The sequence below is a fragment of the Protopterus annectens genome, chromosome 8.part0, assembly GCF_019279795.1.
Source record: "Protopterus annectens isolate FY-2018-M chromosome 8.part0, PAN1.0, whole genome shotgun sequence".
NCBI classification, from domain to species: Eukaryota; Metazoa; Chordata; order Ceratodontiformes; family Protopteridae; genus Protopterus; species Protopterus annectens.
In genome coordinates, this window is record NC_056741.1 from 1,016,725,751 (window position 1) to 1,016,749,937 (window position 24,187).

The window sequence follows — 24,187 nt, forward strand, 5'->3', positions numbered from 1 at the left end:
ATATATATATATATATATATATATATATATATATATATATATATATAAAATATCGTTCACTACAACATAGGCCATTTCAATGCATTTTACTAAAATTTAAAAGGTAAATGTCAGGAATTATTTTTATGCACAGATTTCCTACAGAAAATGGGAAGGGGAGTGGTGGGACTCAAACCGGGAATGCCTCCTCTTTGTGCGAAGGCTCTACCACTACGCTATTGCTATTTGGCTTAATTTGAATATAAGTAGTTTATTATCCTCTTCAATGTCTACACTGCTAACTGTAGCTAAGCAATGGGCAAACCCGTGCATACACGCGCAAATACAGGCAGCTAATTGGGAATAATTAAAAAAAGGAAAGCTTTACATTTTAAACTTGTACAGGGATTTAGAATGTGGGGGAGTGTAGTGTTGGGTATGTAGACATTTGAGCGGACTTACTCATTTCAGTTGACATTTGCAGTTTAGGCACTTGCAGAGGTGTGGATATTTGGACTTCTCACCAGTCTGACATGCCCCCTGCACTCATGCACTCACCGTGTTAACCTTAGAGTTGAGTCAGCGCACCCTCATGAATATGCATGACACGCTGACGTCATACTCTTAGGCTGCGGTTTCCGACTAAGACTTATTTAGTCTTACATGGAGGATTAGTGAATCCCGGCCAATGATATTTAAAATGCAAAAAGAGACACACCAGAAGTTCCTAAAATTCTTCAGTTTATTTTGAACCTGACAGCATAGCTTTTCACATTTAGAGGAAGCTCAAATAGCAATTAAAACAACCAGCTAATATAATATTTAATTTGCTCAACTAGTAGGAAAGTAATACTTTGCTCAAACTATTACTGTCTTGAATTTTTACTACTGTCAGTGGTATTTTACCATTTTGATAGCCAGATGAATTACTTTATTAGCCCAGGTTAGTACCTTAATGCTTACCTTGATGTAGACTTTTTGGCCTGCAGTTTTATATACCACATCTCACTGTGTAGTTTGTGCTATATTTGAAATTCTTATCAGTCATTGAACTTCAGTTCTTCTGCATTTAGCTTGCTGCTCTTTGTTTTTACCTTTATTGTTTTCACCCTGATTGTTTTAGTCAAGGGCTATTGGTGTTCATCACTGCTGCTGCTTGTGCTTGATCTTTCTGTACTTCCTTCAGATGAATTGTCTTCAAACCACTTAGCACCTTCCCAGGGCCTTACTATTTGATCCTATTGGTCTTTATGTGCATCAGTCTTTATCCTTGAATCCTGCATGTCAAGAGGCCTTGCTGCACAGTATTGCTATGATAAGCATCATCTTCATGTTTGCATTTATTTTGTCTTGGCTGCTGGAATGCACTTACCCTCCAGGGCCCATTGGCTGAAATCATTCTTTGAAATTAATTTCTTATCAGTATAAATCAATTTAATCCAATCTAATTAACCAAAATGTCCCTGTCAGCACTTTAAAACACATTTTAGTAATAACAATTTTCTAAATATAGCAGCCCTCACAGGTTCAAACCTGTTCAATGAGTGTTTGTGGTGGGAGCTATTGCTCTATTTAATAGCCAATGCACACCCTACCACCTGGTCCTAGCTGCCTTTTTACATCTTGCTGTAGCTTCCTTCTCTAGCTAACTTATTTAACTTATTTTAACAACCACCCTCAACTAACCTTACTCTGTCTATCATGAGCTACGCATTCCCTCACCTATCCCTGCATTGTGGGATCACAAGTTTCTTTTGCCCATTCTCTGTTTGCTTGCACTTGGCACTTTGATGCAAATGTTAACCAGCTCCTTATTGTTACCTAACACAGACACCATTTGCAAGACATGTAAATATTTATTTAAAATGGTGAAAGGATTGTCACTATCTACCAGGATCGGTAAGCATTGTACCCCAAACACTGTAGCCAAATCTAAATAATTGTATAGAACCATCTGTATGTATATATATATATATATATATATATATATATATATATATATATATATATATATATATATATATATATATATATATATATATATATCATTAATATAATAAAATATTCTTGAATAAACCCTTATGGTAGAATTCACAAATAAACATATTGCATAACAAGAGGTAACAACTAATTGTTATGTATATGAAATCTAGCACCCCCTTACCACAAAAAGTGTTTAAATGGCTTAGAAAAAATGTCATCTGCCTTATTAAAAAGTGATAGAGTGTGACTGAACTTAAAGTTGCCAATTCCACCAAATATAGCAAGACATCCTCTTTCTTTTTTATTTATTTGTTTCTATTTGTTGACTGGAAAAGTCACACTGGGCAAAAAAAAAATCTTTTTGGTTGAAGCCAAGGGAGAAATGCTCCACATAAATATTATACAATGTCATACATTAATTTAAAGAAAAAAATACAAAAGGTAACAATTGCAATACAGAGACAAAGTATTAAACAAAAACTTTCAATAAAGTACATGAACATTATTTATATATTTCACTATTGTGATAAACCTAAATTAACATACATTAGGGAAACATAAATTACATTACAGTACCGTAGTAGATATTTCTGAGTAATAAAAATGGGTACTTTGATTTGATTGCAAAGATTATTTTGAAGTAGAAAGAAAGAAAGTACTGCAGATATACATGGCTAAATGATAGAGAGAGAGAGTGAGAGAGAGAGAGAGAGAGAGAGAGAGAGAGAATAGCATCTTATTATTAGCTAGATAAACTTTCAAAAGTGAGAAATTATATGAGGGCAGAGCCGGATCTAGCACTATGCAACTTAGGCAGCTGCCTAGGGCCCATGTTAGCTGGGGGGCTGCAGCTTCACTATAAAAAAATCAGTAATTAAGCAAACACTATTACATGAGATCTACCTTACCATGCAAATTACATAAACCCCTGAAACTTCAGCATTAGAAGAACAGCCTAATATCACCTGTTAAAATGTATGGGAGATTTGAAACTGCCGACATCCACATAGGAGATACAGATCAACAGGATCTGTATTGCACAGCTGCTCTTTTTTTTAGACCAGATATAGAGTTGTGTGTGTGTGTGTGTGTGTGTGTGTGTGTGTGTGTGTGTGTGTGTGTGTGTGTGTGTGTGTGTGTGTGTGTGTGTGTGTGTGTGTGTGTGTGTGTGTGTGTAATGCCCCAATTAGAAGCACTGTTTAGTTAAGTGACTCTACTCAGAGTGAAACCCTGAACATTAATAATTAAAGACAGGCAAGTGCCTTAAACTTTCAGTCCAACTGCCAGGTCTCCTTTAATTTTATTTATTTATGTTTTGTTTGTTTATGTTAATCACTGAGGATTGTATTCTGTCAGTGTCAGTCATACAGTTTCTAAGCTGTGTTCAATGTCTGTGGTGCAACAAGCAGCACACTTGCTTTTGGTGCAGAAAGTTGTGAATTCTATTCCCAGAACAGGTAAATTAGTTGCTGGCACTAATTTGCAGTAGAATGGGGGGACTGGGATGCTGCACTCCAGAGTGTGTCATCCTTTTGGGTGAAATGCATAGTAACTATGAACCTATTGTCTGCTTGCCAGCCATTCACTGTTGTGACATTACCAGACACCATTTTTTAATGTAACATAGGCAATTTAACATATTAAACAAAAAAAAAAAAAAACATGTCACAAATGGTCTATTCAACTTGTGAATTAAATGCCACAAAAATGTTTTATTCCAAGAAAACGTTAAAACAACAATATTATAAAAATAATTGCTTTTATTTCTTAAAACATAAAAAGAAACTTCAGCAGATTTCAAGCCACTTGAAAGATATCCTTCTTTTAAAATGTTATGACCTCTAATCCATTATTATACAAGTACATAGCCCTTCTCCTACAACCAATCACAGAACACAAAAAACGTTTACTTTGAAAGCAGTCAATAAGATTTCTCTTTTTCACCCCTAAAATTATGTGAACACAATCAGGAAATGAGATGTAAATATAAAGAAACCACTGTTCACAGATTTACTAAAGTCTTTGATTACAAAATATAATATAATATAATTTGCTTTGTGCCCATTGATTGGCGCACCATGACAGTTATCCCATTCCACAAAGGGGGGGGGGCACAACAGGCCCTGGGAACTACCGCACCATTAGTCTGATGAGCCTCATCTGCAAGGCCATGGAACGTATCATCATGGAACTCATAAACAAAGACATTGGAGATCTCCAAACTCTGGACCCCACACAGTTTGGGTTTGTAAAAGGCAGATCATGTCTCCTAAACCTGATAGACTTTTTTGAAGTAGTCATCAAAGCCATAGATGAGGGTAAGGTGGTTCACACAGCCTATCTAGATCTCACAAAGGCATTCAACACCATCCCCCACTCTGAAATTATAGATAAACTCACTAAACTAGGTATAAATCCCTATGTCACAAGATGGGCTGCCAACTGGCTTACTGACAGATCCCACACCATGAAAGTAGCAGACTCCAAATCAGACTTCAGACCAGTGACAAGTGGAGTACCACAGAGTTCAGTCCTGGGTCCTCTCCTGTTTGGTCTCTACTTTTCAGAAGTACAGGCTAACACAGAAGGTCTTTGGCTAAAAATGTTTGCAGATGACTGCAAACCAGGAGCCATAATCAGAACTCCTAACGATGTGGACACCCTACAAAAGGGCCTCACTGAGACAGATGCCTGGTGTCAAAGACATGGTCTCAAGCTCAATGCCAAATGCATTGTCATCCCCTTTGGTAAAAACTCATGAACTACCACATAGACGGTAGTCTACTTAACACCAAAAGTGTGATAAGAGACCTTGGGACACAGGTGGACAGTAGTCTCTCTTTTAATAATCACATCACCACAGTGGTCAGGAAATCCTTCTACATGGCACACCTCATCACAAAAGGTTTATCATCCAGAAAAAAAGAGGTCATTGTTCCCCTCTACTCATCACTCATTAGACCCATTATATACCTCACAAGACATCTAGAACAACTGGAAAGTCCACAAAAATACCTCACAAAGAGGATTACTGGCCTCAAACAGATGCCTTACGCAGACTGTCTCTAAAAACTCCAGCTTTACTCCATTGCATATTGCCTACTCAGAGGCGATCTCTGCCTAACATACAAAGCTATGTCAAACCCAGAGCTGTTGGACATGCTCCACTTAAAGAAATCCCAATCCCTCCAAGTTACATGCTCTAGGGACCTAAACCTTGTCACCGCAATAAACAGAACATGCTGGAGGGATAGATTCCTGTCGCAGAGACTTCCCATACTCTGGAACAGACTACCTTTCTATGTCAAACAGAGCTCCTCATTAGCACTCTTCAAGAAAAATCTTAATGACTGGATGGGTAATAGGAAATTCACCCTGGGGATCACGTCTGTGGTTCTGCTTGACAGGGGCACAGGAAAATAATTTTCTTGGGTGGCGAAAGCCAGGGTACCTTTTTGGCTAGGCTTGTATAGGCCCTAGGGCCAATAGCCTAGTACCTACCTATGAACCTATATATATATATATATATATATATATATATATATATATATATATGACTTTACTATATTTTAATAACTTTCTCCTTTATATATTTTACTTTCTTTATTGTCTCTAGATATTTCTGTTAAATTCTATGTAAAATCAACACTGTACCTGTCTATGTTGTTCTTGTTTTCATTGGAGCTTTTCTCCCTGGCCTCCACTGAAAATGGCTCACACCCAGATGGACTATCCCAGTCAACAAATGTAAAATAAAATAAAATAAGTAAATAAATAAATAATAAATATTATGAGACACTAATCAATTTTAATAAATTTTGCATTTAAATGATCTCAAAATCCTGTAATAAGGTTAGTTATTAAGGTTTGAGTGCTTTAAGTCTCAAAACACATGATATAGAAATGGCATCATTTAAACCTGGCCAAAAATGCACATTTAAGCGCATCTGCCAAGTTAATTCTTTTTTCTAAGAACAGTGGCCAGGCACACCCTCTTACATCTACCTTGAGTCCTTCTAACACTATAAATTTAAACTTGTATCCTTCCCATTTGCTACAATTGTTTGCTAGAGCATTTAACTCTCTATTAAACCTTATATCCCACAGATGTTCACTAATCCTGTTTTTTAATTTATGTTCCATTTTTCCGGCATAAAAACATGGACATTTTGGGCTCCAGGCACAGTATACCACCCTTTTCAAATTGCAAGAATATTTACCACTGATTCTTAATCTATATCCATTAATGACAACTTCACTTACTTGTAAGATGTGGGAGCAAAATGAACAGACATCAGAACAGGCACAGTGGTGCAGCAGTAGCATTATCGCCTCACAGCAAGAGGTTCTCTAGTTCTATTCTTGGCTGGAGTGCCTTCTGTATGGAGTCTGCATGTCCGCCTTGCATTCATATGGGTTTTCTCTAGGTACTCCGGTTTCCTCCCACATTACAAGGACATGCATCTGGAGCATATCTCCCCATGCCTCCACTGAAAATTGGCTTCGTTCCAAGTCGGACTTTCCCAGTAAACAAATGTTAAATAAAAAATAAATCTAAACATATACCCATTGCTATCATTATATGCACCCATTTGCTCTAAAGTACTTTTAAAACAATGACCTTTTTGATATACAAATATTGGTCTTTCTCCCACATAGCTTCTGATGTCCCTGTCACTCTTAGGTATATTCCAGTTTTTAACAAGAATCTTTTTGATTACACTGCTGTTTGCACCAAAAGTGGTCACAAAGGCACAGCTGAATTTATCCATACCAGGACCATTTATTTTATTATTACCCCTCTTTTCACAATCTATCATACTAGTATGCTACCTTTCTCTATTATAGTTCACAGTAATTTGGACTCATGTAACATCTTTTGGACTATTCCCTTCGTCATCACCAATCATATCTTCTGGGTAGCCTCTTTTTATTAACATTTCTTGTAGATTAGAACATTCATGAAGAAATGACTCCCAGAGAGTAGCCATCCAGGCAGCCCTCGCAAAATGTCCTATTATCACAACTTGTTTTTGTTTATATGTGTGGCAACTATCAAAATGAAGGAAATTATTAGGATAAGTTTCCTTTTGATATATCTGTGCTATATACCTCTTACCAGGAATATCCTTTTCTAAAAGGACATCCAAGTATGGTATCTGTTCATCATTGATATTGTGTGTAAATTTCAGGAATGTTGTAGTGCCATTAATATACTTAGTACATTCCTCTATGTTATCCCTGGGGCCCTTCCACATGATAAATATATTGTCCAGAAATCATGTATAAATGAGGCAATATGTGTAAAATGGGGAATTAAATAGGAATCTCTTCTCCCATTCCAACTACACCCTCTATCTGTAGAAAATATTCACTTTCAAAAATAATATAATTATTCCTTAGAACTATATCTAATAGTTGCTCATACACATTTATTTGCGGTTGAGGGACACCCTTTTCTTGTGGGTATGAACAAAACCACTCTTCTCCCACATCATAATAGTTGTATTGTGTGGAGACTATGCGTTTTAATGTGGTGGAGTGTATTTTGAAAGAAAACTGTGTGCAGGAACACCATTGTCATCATCAACCCCCCCTTTTCCATTTTTCTATAGGAGATAAAAGTGTCACTTCGATTATTGCCATCTCATTCACTTCACTGCTGCTCTCCTACCTTCTTTGACAGTCATGTCTGACTATCACAGGTCAACTATCACAATAATTCATCCATTTCTTGGCTGGACATTCTCATTTCCTCTTGCCTTGTTTCTGTGCCTCCCAAATCATCTTAAACATATCATCTTTTGCTTCCTTGCATTTGTGACCAAAAGTTAGTAATTTGTTCTTCTTGACCTTCTTTACAATTGGGAATACCTTGGCCTCTGCTATGATAACCTTATTTCTTTATTTGTCCCAAGTGTACATCCTAACAGCCATCTCAAGCACTTCATTTCCATTACCTCAATGGTTTCTCAGCTGCACTACCTTAACTGCCCATGTTTCTGTGCAACATAGAAGCATTGATTGCACCACTGTTTTGTACACCTTACTTTTCAAATTGTATGGCAATCTTCAGTCATACCCTGCCTAAGAAACTCTGTGTCATTTGGCTATAGCACCTCTGATGCTTGCTTTGGTCTTCTCATTCAGATCTCACTTCTATTCAACAATACCTCCCTGATACTCGAAGGTGTTAAACTAGTTCACTGTTTTCCTTTCTTTCTCTATTTTCAGCTTCTTCTGACTTCCCCCATTAGCTGCCATGACAGCTGTATTGTTTGCACTCAGTTTCATTCCAAGTGCCCTCAGTTTTGCATTCTGATCCTCTATTATTTGCTGAAGCTCCTGTTCAAAATTCGCTTGTAGTGCCACATTGTCCCCATACAGAATCTTTGTTCATCTCTTCCCCTTTGAACCTGTTTGGAAATGTTGTCTATCATTAGTATGAACAGGAGTGGGCTCACAAATAAACCCTAATGCAAATTCTCTTCCTCTGGGAACCCCGCTATAAGTTTGAACCCTGTTCCTACTTGTGTCATTGGGTCTTTGTAAATGGCCTTCTTCACCTGTATCACAAAATTCAGATCTTACACTCGCACTGCTTAGAGTTAGTGCTTAATGGAACCACTTATTCTGGTCCTGAAGCCATCAATAACATTCTAACCTACAAATTCAGCTCAAATTTCACCCTACCTAATCACATCTCATTCCCCCCTTCTCCAACCCATCAATCCACACCTTTGTCTATAATTTCTCTTGATCAAGTCGTCCTATCTACACTATATAAAACTAGTAATACAGCTTCTACGGGTTCAAGCAACATACCAGGACACTCCCTGGTAAGGGCCAAATACAGACCAAAGCAGATTTGCTTAACTCCTTTTTTACCTATTTAGGTAAAAGACATTTGGAAAACTTCCATAGTGGTTCAACTACATAACAGTGACCTACAGATATCCATAGTTACACATGCATAAGTCTCACTAGGATCATCTGTAGAATCATGATGCATATCACAGTTGGCATTATAAATGACGGCATTGTGCTTTTATAAAGGCAGATCCACTGTAGTAAATTTAATAGATTTGTTTGAAAGGGCTACTAAAGTCATGGATGTGGACCACTTTCTCCTCTCTATATGGACCTATTTAAGGTCATAAATTCCCCATGCAGGTATCATCAACAGGATTGGCCAATAAAAGATTAACCTCTGAGGCATTCACTTCATAGCCAACTTGGTCAATGACAGGACTCACATAGTAAGAGTTAGAGGTACCACATCCACACCAATGAATGTTACTAATGGTGTCCCTAAGGGCTCTGTTCATGTCCCTTCGTCATCTGCTTTCTCAGTGTCAAGATGGAAGGCAAGAGGTCTGATGGTTCACAAAGGGTGCTATTGCACTCTTCCCCAGAACTTCTCATGTATTCCAACAAGGGTTTGATTATGGTATTAGATCGTGCACTGACAACTAGCTTAAGATTACTGCCAGAAAAGAAGTGTGTGTTTTTTTATTTAGGAAACAATATTTCCCTAGATTGTGCCATATTGAAGACTACCCTCTTAAAAATGACACAGTATTCAGTGATCTGGGTACAACTGCCAACAAAAACTCTCTTTGCCCACTGTATTTCAATTACAAAATCATTTAATTTCCGCAGCTATTTCCTCTATGGTTAGAAATCATAATTCCTCTGCATATATGCTTTGTCACACCTATCATGATTGTAACACCTCCTTTACCAATTAAAATGTTCCTAAAGATTCCTAACAAAGAAAACTACGGGACTAAAGTCTCTAAGGTACCACAACAGATTAAAAACAAGCCTTCACACAATATTTGCTCTCATATAGGGTCCCTCTAGGTGATGTGTGATTACCACTCCAGGAATGACCATTCCCTGCTCGCTCGTCTTCACCTGTGAAAGACTGGCAGCATCACAAATACATTCAGGATCTTTACCTTCATTAGCATAAAAATAAGACATGCTGCCATGATAGATATCTAATCCAACATATTCTCTGTACTTATGGAAAGACTAAATGAGCACATCAGATAAAGCAGCACATTAGCTAATTTTAAGATCAAACACAACAGCTGGCTAGGTATAAAAGGATACCTATTTATCTGTCTCTCAATAGAAAGAAACAAATATAGATGTAGTTGTAGATATGGATATAGATATAGATATAGATAGTATGGTTCTATTTAAGAAGGGCAGCTAATAGTTTCTAAGTATGTTTGGTTTATCCTGGCTATGATTCTCAGTGATATGGGCTCACACTGACTAGAAATTTCAGTGATCAAATGATCATATGCCTATTACATATAGATGAACTTATAAACGTAATACTAACTAATAAAGTATCCTTCACAGCAATATGAACAATTCAGAGCTAGAATTTGTACCCCTCATCATACAAACACTGATAGTAACTGATTAACCAACAAGAGTTTTTAAGAATCTGCCGTGTATCTTTTGCTTTGCCTTTATTAACCTTTTTCATAAACATTATTAAGACAAATATAGGGAACACTGTCATCCTTGTTGTTAAATAAATTTGTTAGAGTCAGACTGTAAAAATCATCTGGCATTCAAAAACAATGTCAGTCAATAACAAACAGTAATGCAGGAGAACTCAAGTATCTTATACTCTAATGTACATTAGGAGGCAAAAAACCATACACAAACTTGTACAGAATTTTGTCTGCTTTATTGGTGTAACATACGACTTTTTATACAGTTTATTATCAGCTTTTGCCCACTTCACTGACGTGGTCAGTGACAGGGTCTTTACATCATAGTAATTTATGAAAAAGTGCTGAGATGGTGTTTTTCAAAAATCTTTTTCCCATGAGAATGTTACAGCCTTGCAAGCACCTGGTCAGTCACAATGTCCTTCCGAGGATGTAGCCAATCCAAGGCTCTTAGATTAGCTTGAATACAATGGATGAATGTCTCTTTAATACATTTCTTTGTCCCTTTCCAGCTGGACACTATCTCTGATAGTGCGCACAAGGCCATTCTTCTGGTGGAAGCAGGAAAGGATACACATGCAGACAGATTTATTATTTTCTAACTTTGCAAAATAATCTTTACTTGAAAGACATGAGCCAGGCTGCGCTTGAACACTGCCAAGGCCAAATTTCTGATTACACTGCAGCTTATGCTTCAAGCAATAATATGCGAGTTTATTTCTACTACTATTCTAGTAAAACAGAATTAAATGCATTACATACTATTTTTCAACCTTTGTTCCCTATATAGATTTGAGCACATTTATTCCTGTCTAAAGCACACATTTCTCTATATATCTGACCACACAACTTATATATATATATATATCTAAATGTTTGAATACACATTTTCCTAAGCAGCATGTATGTAAATATATATTTCATATGTAAACATATATTTTTCTAGGCAGCATATATGTAAATATATATTTTCTAGGCAGCATATATGTGGATATATATATTTTTCTAACATTCTCCCTCCTGTTAATGCATTTCATTCTATTTGAAACATAAACAGTATCATTTCATTTCTTAGCCTTTTCCTTTCAAGGACTTTTAGCTAAGTTAGTCATTGGTTTTATATTTCAGAAAAAGCATCATTTGAAATTAATCTTTTAATTTCAACACTTTGGTAAAAAGTTTCAGTAGCAGATATATCAACAAATTTTTGATTAATCTTTTTATGCAGGGAATTTTACAGTAAACACATGCTCCTATTAGGAGTATACCCACACAAATAGCAATTAAATGTTTAATAGGATGGAACCCCACCCCCCCAAACAGATTTTGGAAAAAGTCCGTCAGTGGGTTTGGGCCTGGTTTAGTCATTGCTGATACTTGCTGAATTACCTCTAGGTGGTCATTGATTTCATGTTGGTTGTCTGGAATGTACGCACAGCATTTTTCTTCGTGTACCACCTCTTGCCGCTAGGGTGAAGTAAAGAGCCATTCGATTTTGTAGCACAACAGTTTTTATTGCATTCAGTTTATTAGTCACCAATTCTAGGGTGGAAAAAGTTGCATTGCTCATGACTTTTTGACAGCTTTTTCAGCTCCCAGATCGATTTGACTGCTCCATAGGCTGGTGGTATTCCTGCCCTGGATATAACACTGTTGCCCAAGTTCATATGAGTCAATTTACTTTTGTCTTTCACTGAATTATGGCCTTTTCAACCAGCTTCGATTTTACCAACTGGATTCACAGGTTTTTTTTTTCACTAGACCTTCAGATTTTCGAGCTGTTTTCCTTACGTTTCGTATCTTACCCAAAGGTAATTCTGCAGTATGTCTTATTGCTGAAACCAGATAACCCAAAAAACAACTGCCGGACCAATTCTCAGGTAACCATTTATATGCCTTTTTCCCACAAATAAAATCATTACTTTGGTACTAATACGTGTTATCCCTGCATGAAACATTTTTCTATTCTTAATAGACAATTGCTTAGTTAAGACTGGATTGTCACATACTGCATTTAATGTAGTTTTTATTGAACTCAGATATGAATCATGGTTAGTATTACAAACAGTACCCCCACTTTTGACTTTAATGTAACATTTATAAGACATTGTTATATTACCATTACTCCAGCCCACCTGGAGGGTATTACTTTTGTAGAAACATACAACTCCTTTTTGTGTGACAGGTAAAAATAAAGCAATTTTGTCCTGTGATCTCACAGTTTCTGTATAAAAAAACTTTCCAAAGTCTCATTTTATCCCCAGAGGGACAGTGGACATTACAGTCTTTTATATGCTGTTGGTATAGCTGTACAAACCCAGCAATTTGAAATGTGCATAGTTTCTGTATGCACAAGCTTCATGGTCAGGTATGTGTTAAAGTTTGGATGCTAGTCTATAAACAGTTTATCACGTCTTCTCACTTTCACTTGTGTGGTTGAGTGCAGGGAAAAACCACAATAAGAGAAAAATTGTCACACTTATAGTCAACAAATGCACAGTTAACAAAATAATTATGCAATAGTTCTTGGGTTGCTCTGCTTTTTGTTTGCTTTACTCTTGGCCATTTTGCCCTTGTGTATCAGTCACAAAGTTCTTATTCAGCTGAAAATTCTTTTGTCTGAAAAAGAGTTAAACTGCAAAACAGATTTATTTATTAACAGTTTCTTTATATAATTAGCTAGTGAACTGTCAGCCTCCAGCTCTGCAGGCATGAGAGCTTTTACTGAGGCACATAATATGCCCTTCCAAGTACTACTTCAAAGGGGATCAAACCCTTTACATTTGTTACTGTTTTCATGCTCAGCAATGCTAGAGGTAAACAGCAAATCCAATTTTTCTGAGTCTCACTCATCAACTTCCTTAACTTGTTTTTTTAAAATCCCATTGTACCTCTCCACCAGTCCTGCTGACTGTGGGTGGTAAGCACAGTGATTCCTTAAGGAAATCCCAAAAATCTCCCAAGTTGTTGAATTGTCTGATTGACAAATGTGTCCCATTGCCACTATAGATTCTTTCCGGTATGCCAAATCTAGGAATTATTTCCTTTACTAGGGCCTTTGCCACTGTTGCTGCATTTGGATTCCTGGTTGGAAAAGCTTCTACCCATTTTGAAAACATATCTATGATCACTAAACAGTATTTCTTTCCTTCACATTTATTCAACTCTATGAAGTCCATACAAATAGTATGGAATGGATATGGTGGTGTAGGGAAACTCCCTTGCTTGTTTTTAAATGCTCCTTGTGCATGGTGCTTGTTACAAGTATGACAAGCTGCACAAAATTTTATTGTATAATTTATGTATCCATATGTTTGGAATATTTTATTTACTAACTGTACCATCCCCCCTGTTGAGACATGGCTCTGCCCATGGCTCAACAAAGCTGCGTATTTAAATAAATTAGACGGTAATATTGTTTTTTTTTTTTTTTTTTTTTTTTTTCCTTTGGAAATGTACAGTCCATTCTCAAAAATTGCACCTTGTTTTACCCAGTTTTGTTTTTTTGCTTTTGTAGTAAGCATTTGCATTGTTTTTAACATGTCTAAATTTAAAATTTCAAAGGGTTGTAATTTTTTATTTAAAAATAAAGTTTTTGAGTCTGAGGCTGCTTGCTTTGCAGCTGCATCAGCTCGTGCATTACCTTTGAAATTTTATCCTGTTGTTTTGTATGAGCTACACATTTACAAATAGCTACTTTGGTAGGCAACTGAATAGATTTTAATAGCTCCAAAATAAATTGCGCATGATTAATAGGTTTTTCACTGGATGTAATCATCCCTCTATTTTCTTTATTGTTGTGCAAACACATGCACTGTAGAAAAAGCATACTGATTATCAGTATATATGTTTACTTTTGCCTTTTACTAAAATACATGCTCCTGTCAAAACTACCAGTTCTGCTGCTTGAGCATACAAGTTGTGTGGCAAAGTTTGTGCTTCTAGATTTTTAGTGTTTGTAACTACTGCATACCCCACCAGATTTTTCTCTGTAGGACCCCTTCTGCATGAGCCATTCACGTAATATGTCACCTCAGCATTATTCAAGGGCATATTTGTAAGATCTTGTCTAGGTAAAGCTAACTGTTTATATGAGGTTGACTCAGCAGTATGGTCATACATGAAAGATGTTTAGCAGGAGAAAGGTATGCAACTTTTTCTTGTAGCAGAATTATTGCAACTGCATGAGGCATTTTTAATGTGAGAGGGTGGAATAACACCACTGAGGCTGAAGCCTGCACTGCCATTGCTGCTGCAACTACTGCTTGTACACAGTGAGGCAAAGGTTGCACCACTGGGTCTAACTGTGATGAATAGTAAGCTTATGGGGCATTGCTTATCCCCATGTTGTTGCTTTAATACTGATGTCATGTACCATTGCTTACAATCTATGGTCTAAAAAAAAACGTTTGTGATAACTTGGAAGTCTTAAAACTAATGAAGAAGCTATTAACTGCTTTAACCTGCAGAAAGCCATTTTTGCTTTTGTTTTCCATTGTAAAATAATTTGGTACCCAGTTCCAACAAAAATTAGTTGTACCTAAGAGAAGACATTATTTCTTTTTTAGTTGTTGGTTTGGGTGCTTGCAAAATTGCTGTTTTTTTTTCTTTTTTCTTTCCCCTTATCTAGTATTTTACCTTTATTGAATATCACATATCCCAGGTATCTAACCTGTGTTTTTTTTCCAAAGTTGTAACTTACTTTTGTTTACTTTGTGTCCTTGTATTACTAAAAATTTTAACAATGCTACTGTATTCACCCTGCACTGCTGCTGGGTGCTGTTAGCAAGATGTCATTTACATAAAGTAAAATTTGGCTACTTTCTGGTGGGGTAGACCCTGCCAGGTTGCTAGCCATTTTTGTGCAAATATTATTGGGCTCTCACAATATTCCTGTGGTAGTCGAGTATATGTATACCTTTTACCCTGAAATGTAAATGCAAACCAATATTGACTATCAGGATGTATAGGTATTGAAAAGAAAGCATTGCTTATATCTACCACAGTAAAATACTTTTGTTGTGGCTTTAAATCATTTAACAAGGTATGTGGGTCTGGCACCGTGGGTGCTCTAGGTATTACTGCATTATTTACAGCTTATAAATCTTGTACCATCTGCCATTCCCGTTTGCTTTTTAACAGGAAATAAGGGTGTATCACATGGTGAATCAGGAGATTCTACCAGTACTCCTTTTTTGAGTAATGCTGCTTATTATAGGCTTAATTTTTACTTTTGCATTCTTTTCCAAAATGTATTGTCTTTTCTGTGGTCTAAAAGCTGACTTTGGGGTAATTGTAACTGGTCCTGCTGCTTGAATAAGCCCTACATTTAACTTGCCTGTTGACCACAGAGTTGTTGGAATTTTACACAAGGCCTCTTCTTTTTCTTTTAATAAAAATGTTAATCAGCTGTCCTTACTAGATTGCAAGTGTACAGCTGTATGTGTCTGTGTCAACCAATTCAGTTTTGTTTTTATATCCCTTGTCCTGACATTTTTAAATCAGTCTGTTTTCCCATTTTGTTACCTTTTTTTTCTAAGTCTGCCCATTTAACACTTTTGTTTTTTGTCAAGCTGACATGTGGCAGTCTATTGGACTTATACAATCTTATGAACTCCTGAGGTAATGAACAGCTTACTACACTGTTTTTCTCAGTATCCCAGCATAAAGTTTGTAATATTAATTTGTCAGCAGGATTTTTACTTATATTCCTTATCAGGTCCTGGTGTGCTACAGTAGTATGGAGTACAATGTAACAAGTGCTGCTGATCAGTGTCAAGGGAGGGTACCTTACTGATGGCTACGTTTATCAGTTCTTTGGTTACTGCCCCTGGACCAATCATAACTAGGTCCTGGCTGTACCAATAATAGGCTTCACCCTCTGATCACACCACAAGAGCATCCATTTGTCTTTGTGCTTCCATACCCTGCATGGTAGGAACTACTGCTATGCCAAATATTTGCACAAGGTCTCTTCCCAGTAAGTTTACTGGATATTTTTGCAGAAACTACAATTTTACTTTTCTGAGTCATACCTGAAACAGGGTCAGTTATTGCTATATTATGGAAAAGTGGTTCCCTGTATAGCTGTCCATTTGCTGCTTTTACTAATATATAATTAGGTGATTCAGAATGTTTTGGTAACTTGGAGGGGTGTATCAAAGTCCGTGACGCTCCTGAGTCACACAGGAATTTGACCTTTTTTTCCTTCACCAGAAGTGTTACTTCTGGTTTTGTATTTGCTAGGTAGAGCTCCAGGCTCAACAATGCTAAATTTAAAATTTTATTTTCATTTTTATCCTCTACATCTGTTTGTACTTTTTCTATTCCCTCTACTACATTCACATTTTCTTTTTGTTTATTAACCTTTCCTGATGATTTTTGGTTATTATCACTATCATATAGTCAGTCCACATTTCCTTTATCTTCTGTCATTGCTTTCTTATTTTGTTTATAGTCCCTAGCTAGATGCCCTTTTTACCTGACTGTAATACAAATACTTCAGCTCCGTCTTCAGCAGTGAAGACTTGTGCCTTTTTTTTTTTTACTATTAAAGTGTCTTTCAGTACGTCTAGCATACTCAAGTAAGGCTTACAGCCTGCTTGTTCAGTGATTTATCATATGCCTTGTAATAAAACTACTAACAGAGGCAATGCAACCTTTTAAAAATGTATTTTTTAATTGTTGTTTTAAGCATTTTAATGATCTAGCATAATATCCATCTACTGTCTCATTTTCCTGTTGTATGCATTAATTAATGCAAGTCCAGTCTGCTCTAAGTTTTCATTTTTTAGAGATTCTGTCTGTTAGACCTTTCACTCTGTTGTCTAAAAATGTTTCAGAATTTTTTAAGCTTCTGTTTTTTTTTTTTTTTTACAATTTGCTTCCTCAATCTACCTATGTGCTTGAGGTATGCCTAGTTGGTGCTGTTTTTCTTTTGCCTGACGCCCTGCATCAGATTAAAGCTTGTTTAAGGAGTTTAACTAGTGAAAGTTTATCTAGTTTACTATCAAATTTATAGTTGTTAACACATTTTAAAAAATATCTCACATTATCTGCTTACTGCAATTGCATATGCTTCACATTATCCGTTAGGGGCGGATCTCGTGATCTCTTAGTGCACTGATTTCCCATGTCTTAAAAAGACTGTTACGTAACCCTTCTCTTGTACCACGTGGTATCTTATTTCCCCATATCCACAGTAGTGTCTAGAATGACTGTTTACTTTGCTTTGTTATTCCCTGATCTATGACTCAAGATACAATACTTTGACTCTCTCTCCCTGCTATCACAAACCTTAGCAATAGCACAGTGTAACCTGGTCCCTGATCTAAAACAAAGACAAAGAGGGAAATTCTTCTTACCTGAGCCTCCTGCTTTGACTGTCTTTTTCCTTGGGGCCCAGTCTTCCGCTTTTCAGCCACAGATCAGAAAGTGGACAGCCTCTTTACACACAACAATTCAGTCGGAGGTCTTTTCACTTTAAGAAGAACCATTTTTTTCGGCAGCTTCTCCTGCGCAGATTTATCACCACTCATGCACTCTGTGACCTGCAGCTTACCAAGGGAATTCCAGTCCGAAGGACCAAAATGTTAAATAAATTTGTTAGAGTCAGACTGTAAAAATCATCTGGCATTCAAAAACAATGTCAGTCAATAACAAACAGTAATGCAGGAGAACTCAAGTATCTTATACTCTAATGTACATTAGGAGGCAAAAAACCATACACAAACTTGTACAGAATTTTGTCTGCTTTATTGGTGTAACATACGACTTTTTATACAGTTTATTATCAGCTTTTGCCCACCTCACTGACGTGGTCAGTGACAGGGTCTTTACATCATAGTAACTTATGAAAAAGTGCTGAGATGGTGTTTTTCAAAAATCTTTTTCCCATGAGAATGTTACAGCCTTGCAAGCACCTGGTCAGTCACAATGTCCTTCCGAGGATGTAGCCAATCCAAGGCTCTTAGATTAGCTCGAATACAATGGATGAATGTCTCTTTAATACATTTCTTTGTCCCTTTCCAGCTGGACACTATCTCTGATAGTGCGCACAAGGCCATTCTTCTGGTGGAAGCAGGAAAGGATACACATGCAGACAGATTTATTATTTTCTAACTTTGCAAAATAATCTTTACTTGAAAGACATGAGCCAGGCTGCGCTTGAACACTGCCAAGGCCAAATTTCTGATTACACTGCAGCTTATGCTTCAAGCAATAATATGCGAGTTTATTTCTACTACTATTCTAGTAAAACAGAATTAAATGCATTACATACTATTTTTCAACCTTTGTTCCCTATATAGATTTGAGCACATTTATTCCTGTCTAAAGCACACATTTCTCTATATATCTGACCACACAACTTATATATATATATCTAAATGTTTGAATACACATTTTCTTAAGCAGCATGTATGTAAATATATATTTCATATGTAAACATATATTTTTCTAGGCAGCATATATGTAAATATATATTTTCTAGGCAGCATATATGTGAATATATATATTTTTCTAACACTTGTCAAAGCCATAAAGCCATAGATAGGATGGGATGAAGGGTGCAGGTGAACTGGGTGCAAGATGTTAGAGGTGCAATCAGAAGAGCACAGTTGGTCAGTAGTGCACTATCAGCATTCAGAAATGAATGCCAGAGTGCATTTGCTCTCAGAGCTAAAGCTCTTTACACTTTATGCATGAAATAAAATACATCAAGCTACAGACTACAGATGTAGTAATTTGATTGCTACTTTTTTTTTTGTAAGAAAGAGTGCTACTACTTCCATTCCCAAGTACAGGACAATCATTTTGTTTTTGCTCCTGAACTTAGAGGTGAGGGGCGCTACCAGATCAGGGAAAGGCACCAAATACTATTTGAGATTAAAAAAGAATGTAAGGTCACCCCCCTCCCACTTTCTGAAAAATATATATATTTTTACTGTACAATTCCTTTAGCACAGTGGTTATTTCAGGCATATTCCAAATGGCTCTAAGGAGCTAGCCTCTTAGAATATATACATATAAATACATGAATATATATATATATATATATATATATATATATATATATATATATACACATACACACACGCACACACACATATATATATATATATATATATATATATATATATATATATATATATATATATATATATATATATATATATAAAAACACATACATATATATATATATATATATATACATAGTTCCACTTGAAATCATCGAAAGCTTGAAACTTTGAAATTCTGATCATCGAGACCAGAACATCAAGTTTCAAACCATCGAAGATTCAAAGGAGAAAAAAACTAAAAACTCTAAAACTATTTTATGCAAGGGGGCTTTAGCCCCCTGCACATCCCCACAACTTTAATATACCAACTCTGAGATCGCACTACAGTGAGGTAAAGAGAAATCTCTGTTTTAGCGCTATATGCAGAAGCACTAAACGGGAGATTTCCCGTACCCTGTCTGCAGTGCCATCACAGAGATGGCATATTCACAGACACAGTGTGCAGGGCACCTTGCTGCCCTGCAGAAACACTAGCTTTTTCCCTTGTTTACTTACCTTTTTCTTCCCCTTGACAACATTATGAATTTTGATGGTTTAGAATTTCGATGTTTTCAAGTAGAACCATAAATATATATATGTATATATATATATATATATATATATATATATATATATATAGATATATATATATATATATATATATGAGTATATGTATATGTAGGGTACTATTATCCCACACCACAGCAAAGGCCTGGAACAGCCTTCCTGCTTCTATTACTTCTGTATCTTCTACCCAAACTTCAAACACTTACTCAAACGCCACCTTACTAAAAACTGTATATGTCCATGTATAACATAATTTACCACTGCATTTCCCCCGCTATCCTTTACCAGACTCTTCGCTTTTTCATCATCTTGACTGTTTGATGCCCGTTAACTTGACAACCAATTAACACTAGGGTATTTGTAATTATACATTTCAAGTCTACTGTATATTTAATGTGTTCACTGACATATGAAAAATGTTGGCTTGTTTATTGTCCTTCATATTTTAATTGCTGTTGCTAAACTATGGAGATTTTTCTCCCCAGGCCCTCGAGGAGATAATAATAATAGAGAATTTGTACATTTGCTTATCTGGGCTTCTGTACTCTTAATGTTCTCCCAGATATAATGTATGAATGTGTTTGTTTGTCTTTAGTCTGAAGATGTTAAGTATTGTTACTAAACTGTGGAGCTCTTCTCCCCGGGCCTCTGCTGTAAATGGACCTCTGTCCAGTCAGACTATCCCGGTTAACAAATGTAAAGTAAATAAAATAAAAATAAATAAATAAATATATGCACTCAGATGAATGTCCCATTAGTATGTAAAACATCTAAGTATTCAATAATATTAAATGCATATTTCCATTTGAACATGACAGTTGGGCAGAATGAATGCACAGGCCATCAGGCTTAGTTATGAGTAATTTGTGACTGACTCTCATGCGGGATCACAAGTTTGAGATTTGTTTATTTTATGTCTAAAGATCTACTGCAAATAATTCAATTTTTCCAAGACCCAGAGATCTCAGAGTTAGTGTATTAAAGTATTAAGCAGTGTGGGGGTAATGCACCACCCTGAAGCATAAAGCAATCAGTTTGATATCCTATATTTTACAGTCAGTTCAATACTTAGCGATAATACATCTGAGTGACAACTACTAATGTATTGTTTTAGTTCTAGAGATATGCAAGTGTGTTCCACAGCTTGCTGACGATTATCTGACAAGATAAATGCAAATGCATTGGACAAATAATTTAACATATGTCTTGAAACCAATACTTTCAAAAAACATGCTTTAGATACCATGTAGCTGCAGTGGGAGCAATCAGTGTCTATGTAGCCATACCAAAATAGTCTAAAAAATCTACAGGCGTCTGTTGGAATCCCATCGTTACACTATTGTGACCAGCCTTTATGCAGATGCTCTTACCTTTGTGAAGCATTTATGATCGGGGGGGGGGGGGTATTTGCATATATATATACTTGGAACACTGATTGCACACAGTTTCATATGCAAAACACCAGTGTTGAGGCTTAGCTCCTAACTCTTCTTTTAAATCTCAGTGCTCCTAGTCCTAGAAGTAGGTTGATTAAGACTCACACAACCATTGATCACAATGCATGCTTGGAAATTATTTATTGCTAGTAAAGACACAGGTAATAAACAATTAACATCAATAAGCAGAATTTTCAAGCCTATAGTTTGTTTATCAAGTTCAAATAATAATTCATTAAACTATTATCAGCATTAAACTATGCAGCAAGCAATATATTGATAGCATCAACCTCAGTCCAATTCTTAGGAAAATACCAACTTGACTGGATCCTTCAAAGCAAGCAAAGGTGGAGTTGTAGCAGTTGTAGTAACTGCACTGAGCCACACTCGAAAAGGGGAATGTGTACGGTCAGGGTATAGTGGTGCCACTGAAACAAATGTTACTGTAAGAAATCAGTAGTAACACCATAGCTGGTATAAAAGTTTAAACAATATCATAACAATTAAAAAAACAGGATTTTAAAAGACACAAATGTGTTGAAGTAGTAAGAACTTCAATAAGAAAAAAATGAAATCAGGGAAAGGGGCAGGTTGAAATGCAGTGACAGTAGATATGATCAAGATGTTGGGTGCAGTAAGATAAAAATGCCTCATGAGGATAGTTCTCATGGTATGAAGAGAAGGGCATTTGTATATACCAGATGAGCAGAGAATAAGCATTCTAGTGCCAGAACACAAGAACTAAAGGGACATTCACAAGTGCGGACAGTAGAGTGGTATCAAACTCCTGTTACACTGCTTGAAAGTGCTGGTAATGGTGATTGACAGACAGAAAGTAAGATGAGAGATCAGATCTGGATACAGTACAACTCACCCAAGGTGTACAATGAGACAGAGGGTGGAAAAGAATTTGGAGATGAGATAAAAAGAGTCCAACTTAGCCTTCCTAGACTTAAAGAAATCATAAAATATGGCTGCAAATCCCAGAAACACAGGCAAAATGAGTGCAGGCTTTGCATAAAGACCCAGTGTTGCAAGTATGAGTAGTACTCATATTCGGGAGGTTCAGTGTGCATGAATGTACATTAGGGCTCAGCTTTGAGCCCACTCCTTTTCATAGAAAACAAATCTTCTCAAAGTTGAAAACAATATAGATAAAGCTCTGTTCTTCTGAAACTGTAGTCATCTACTTGATACAAATATATCAATCTGCTACAGTTAACTCTGTACCCACTGAGTGCACCAGCACTTCAGCCATGACTGCAAATAGATTATTGACATTCAAAAACAATACTGCTGGTATTGCACTTCCTCACCAGAAGCACCTGCTGATCCTGCTCCCTAAATCTTTGCACCCTAGGCAGCCACCCCCTTTCCTCTACCCTAGTTACAGCTCAGATATTGTCTGCCCCAGATTTGTAGTAGTAGATACCACCATTTCAAAACCCTCTTTAAGTAATACATATAAACAATACCAGGATAGACAGACATTCTGAGACCCTATAGAGTACTCAAAGCCCAAATATAAGCAGATAGACAGGAGATATAGAAAATATTGAAAGCAGGTTCATTGAAATGTCAACTAATGTTTGAAATACCCCTGCTGTCTTTGTTCTGAAACTGTATTATAATGATTTCCTTAAGTTACACTGTACCTGGCTAGATGAGCTTGTGGAACTGTTAGGGAAGGCTACGTTTTGAATTATTTTGGATGTGAAAAAAAGATTTTGACAGTTCCTGTCAACTGACAAAACTAAGAAAGTGGATATAAATAAAGATATCTAGTAAGAGTTCAGGATTTGTGAAATTTAACATTGTTTACTGTGTTACTTCCTAACTATTGCATTTAATCTCTTTGACAGGTGAATGGAAAAGTTGTCAATCTCCCTTTGTACTTCAATCAGACTCAAATGGGTATTAACTGGAATGGAGTGTATATAGTTTTGAGAACCGAATTTGGTCTGACTGTCACTTATGATATGAATTCCATTCTTTCTGTAATGATTGCTCCTGAATATAGAGGCAGAACCTGTGGCTTGTGTGGCAACTTCAATGGACAAACATCAGATGATTTCACTCTGCGGTTAGGGTCTGTAGAAAGCAATGCATTTCACTTTGCTTCAGATTGGAAAACCCAGGATAACAGCAGACCTGGCTGCAATAATGGTTGCCATGAATCATGTCCTGTTTGCACAAAGGATCAAATAGCCAAAGCAGCTTCCAGCTGTGGCATTATAAAGGATACCCAGGGGCCATTTACACTATGTCACTCAGATGTTGACCCCGAACCATTTGTTCAAAACTGCATCTATGATGTCTGCCTTTCTGGAAATGATAATGCCATCTTATGCCAGTCAATTCAGGCATACGTAGCTGCTTGCCAAGCAGGAAATATAACTGTGCTAAGCTGGAGAAATCAAACGTCTTGTGGTAAGTAATATTTTAATAATGCTACATGCATATTAATTTGTTTTTATCCTAGTAAATTGCACTCCATATGATGATATCTGCTAATAATTTTTGCATACAGCTTTTCTTGCCATAATGGAATTTAACTTTTGACAAAGCCATTGATTAGGATCTGTTTGTTAGCTTCAGTCTTGTAAAATGTGTAGTATAACAGCATGAAACACCACCAATTTTATTCCAATCAATCACTTTATCTCATTACAGTCATGGTCCT

At 36.4% G+C, this 24,187-nt stretch overlaps 1 protein-coding gene across 3 annotated transcripts in view; it reads left to right on the plus strand.

Annotated features, from left to right (window-relative positions):
- The window catches only part of LOC122809198 (alpha-tectorin-like), a 919,437-nt gene that overhangs the window by 457,580 nt on the left and 437,670 nt on the right, over positions 1–24,187 (plus strand). For all 3 annotated transcript variants that reach the window (XM_044080503.1, XM_044080505.1, XM_044080506.1), the window contains one exon: positions 23,367–23,934. In XM_044080503.1, coding sequence (XP_043936438.1) covers positions 23,367–23,934 — 568 coding nt within the window. The remainder of the gene's footprint in view (positions 1–23,366; positions 23,935–24,187) is intronic.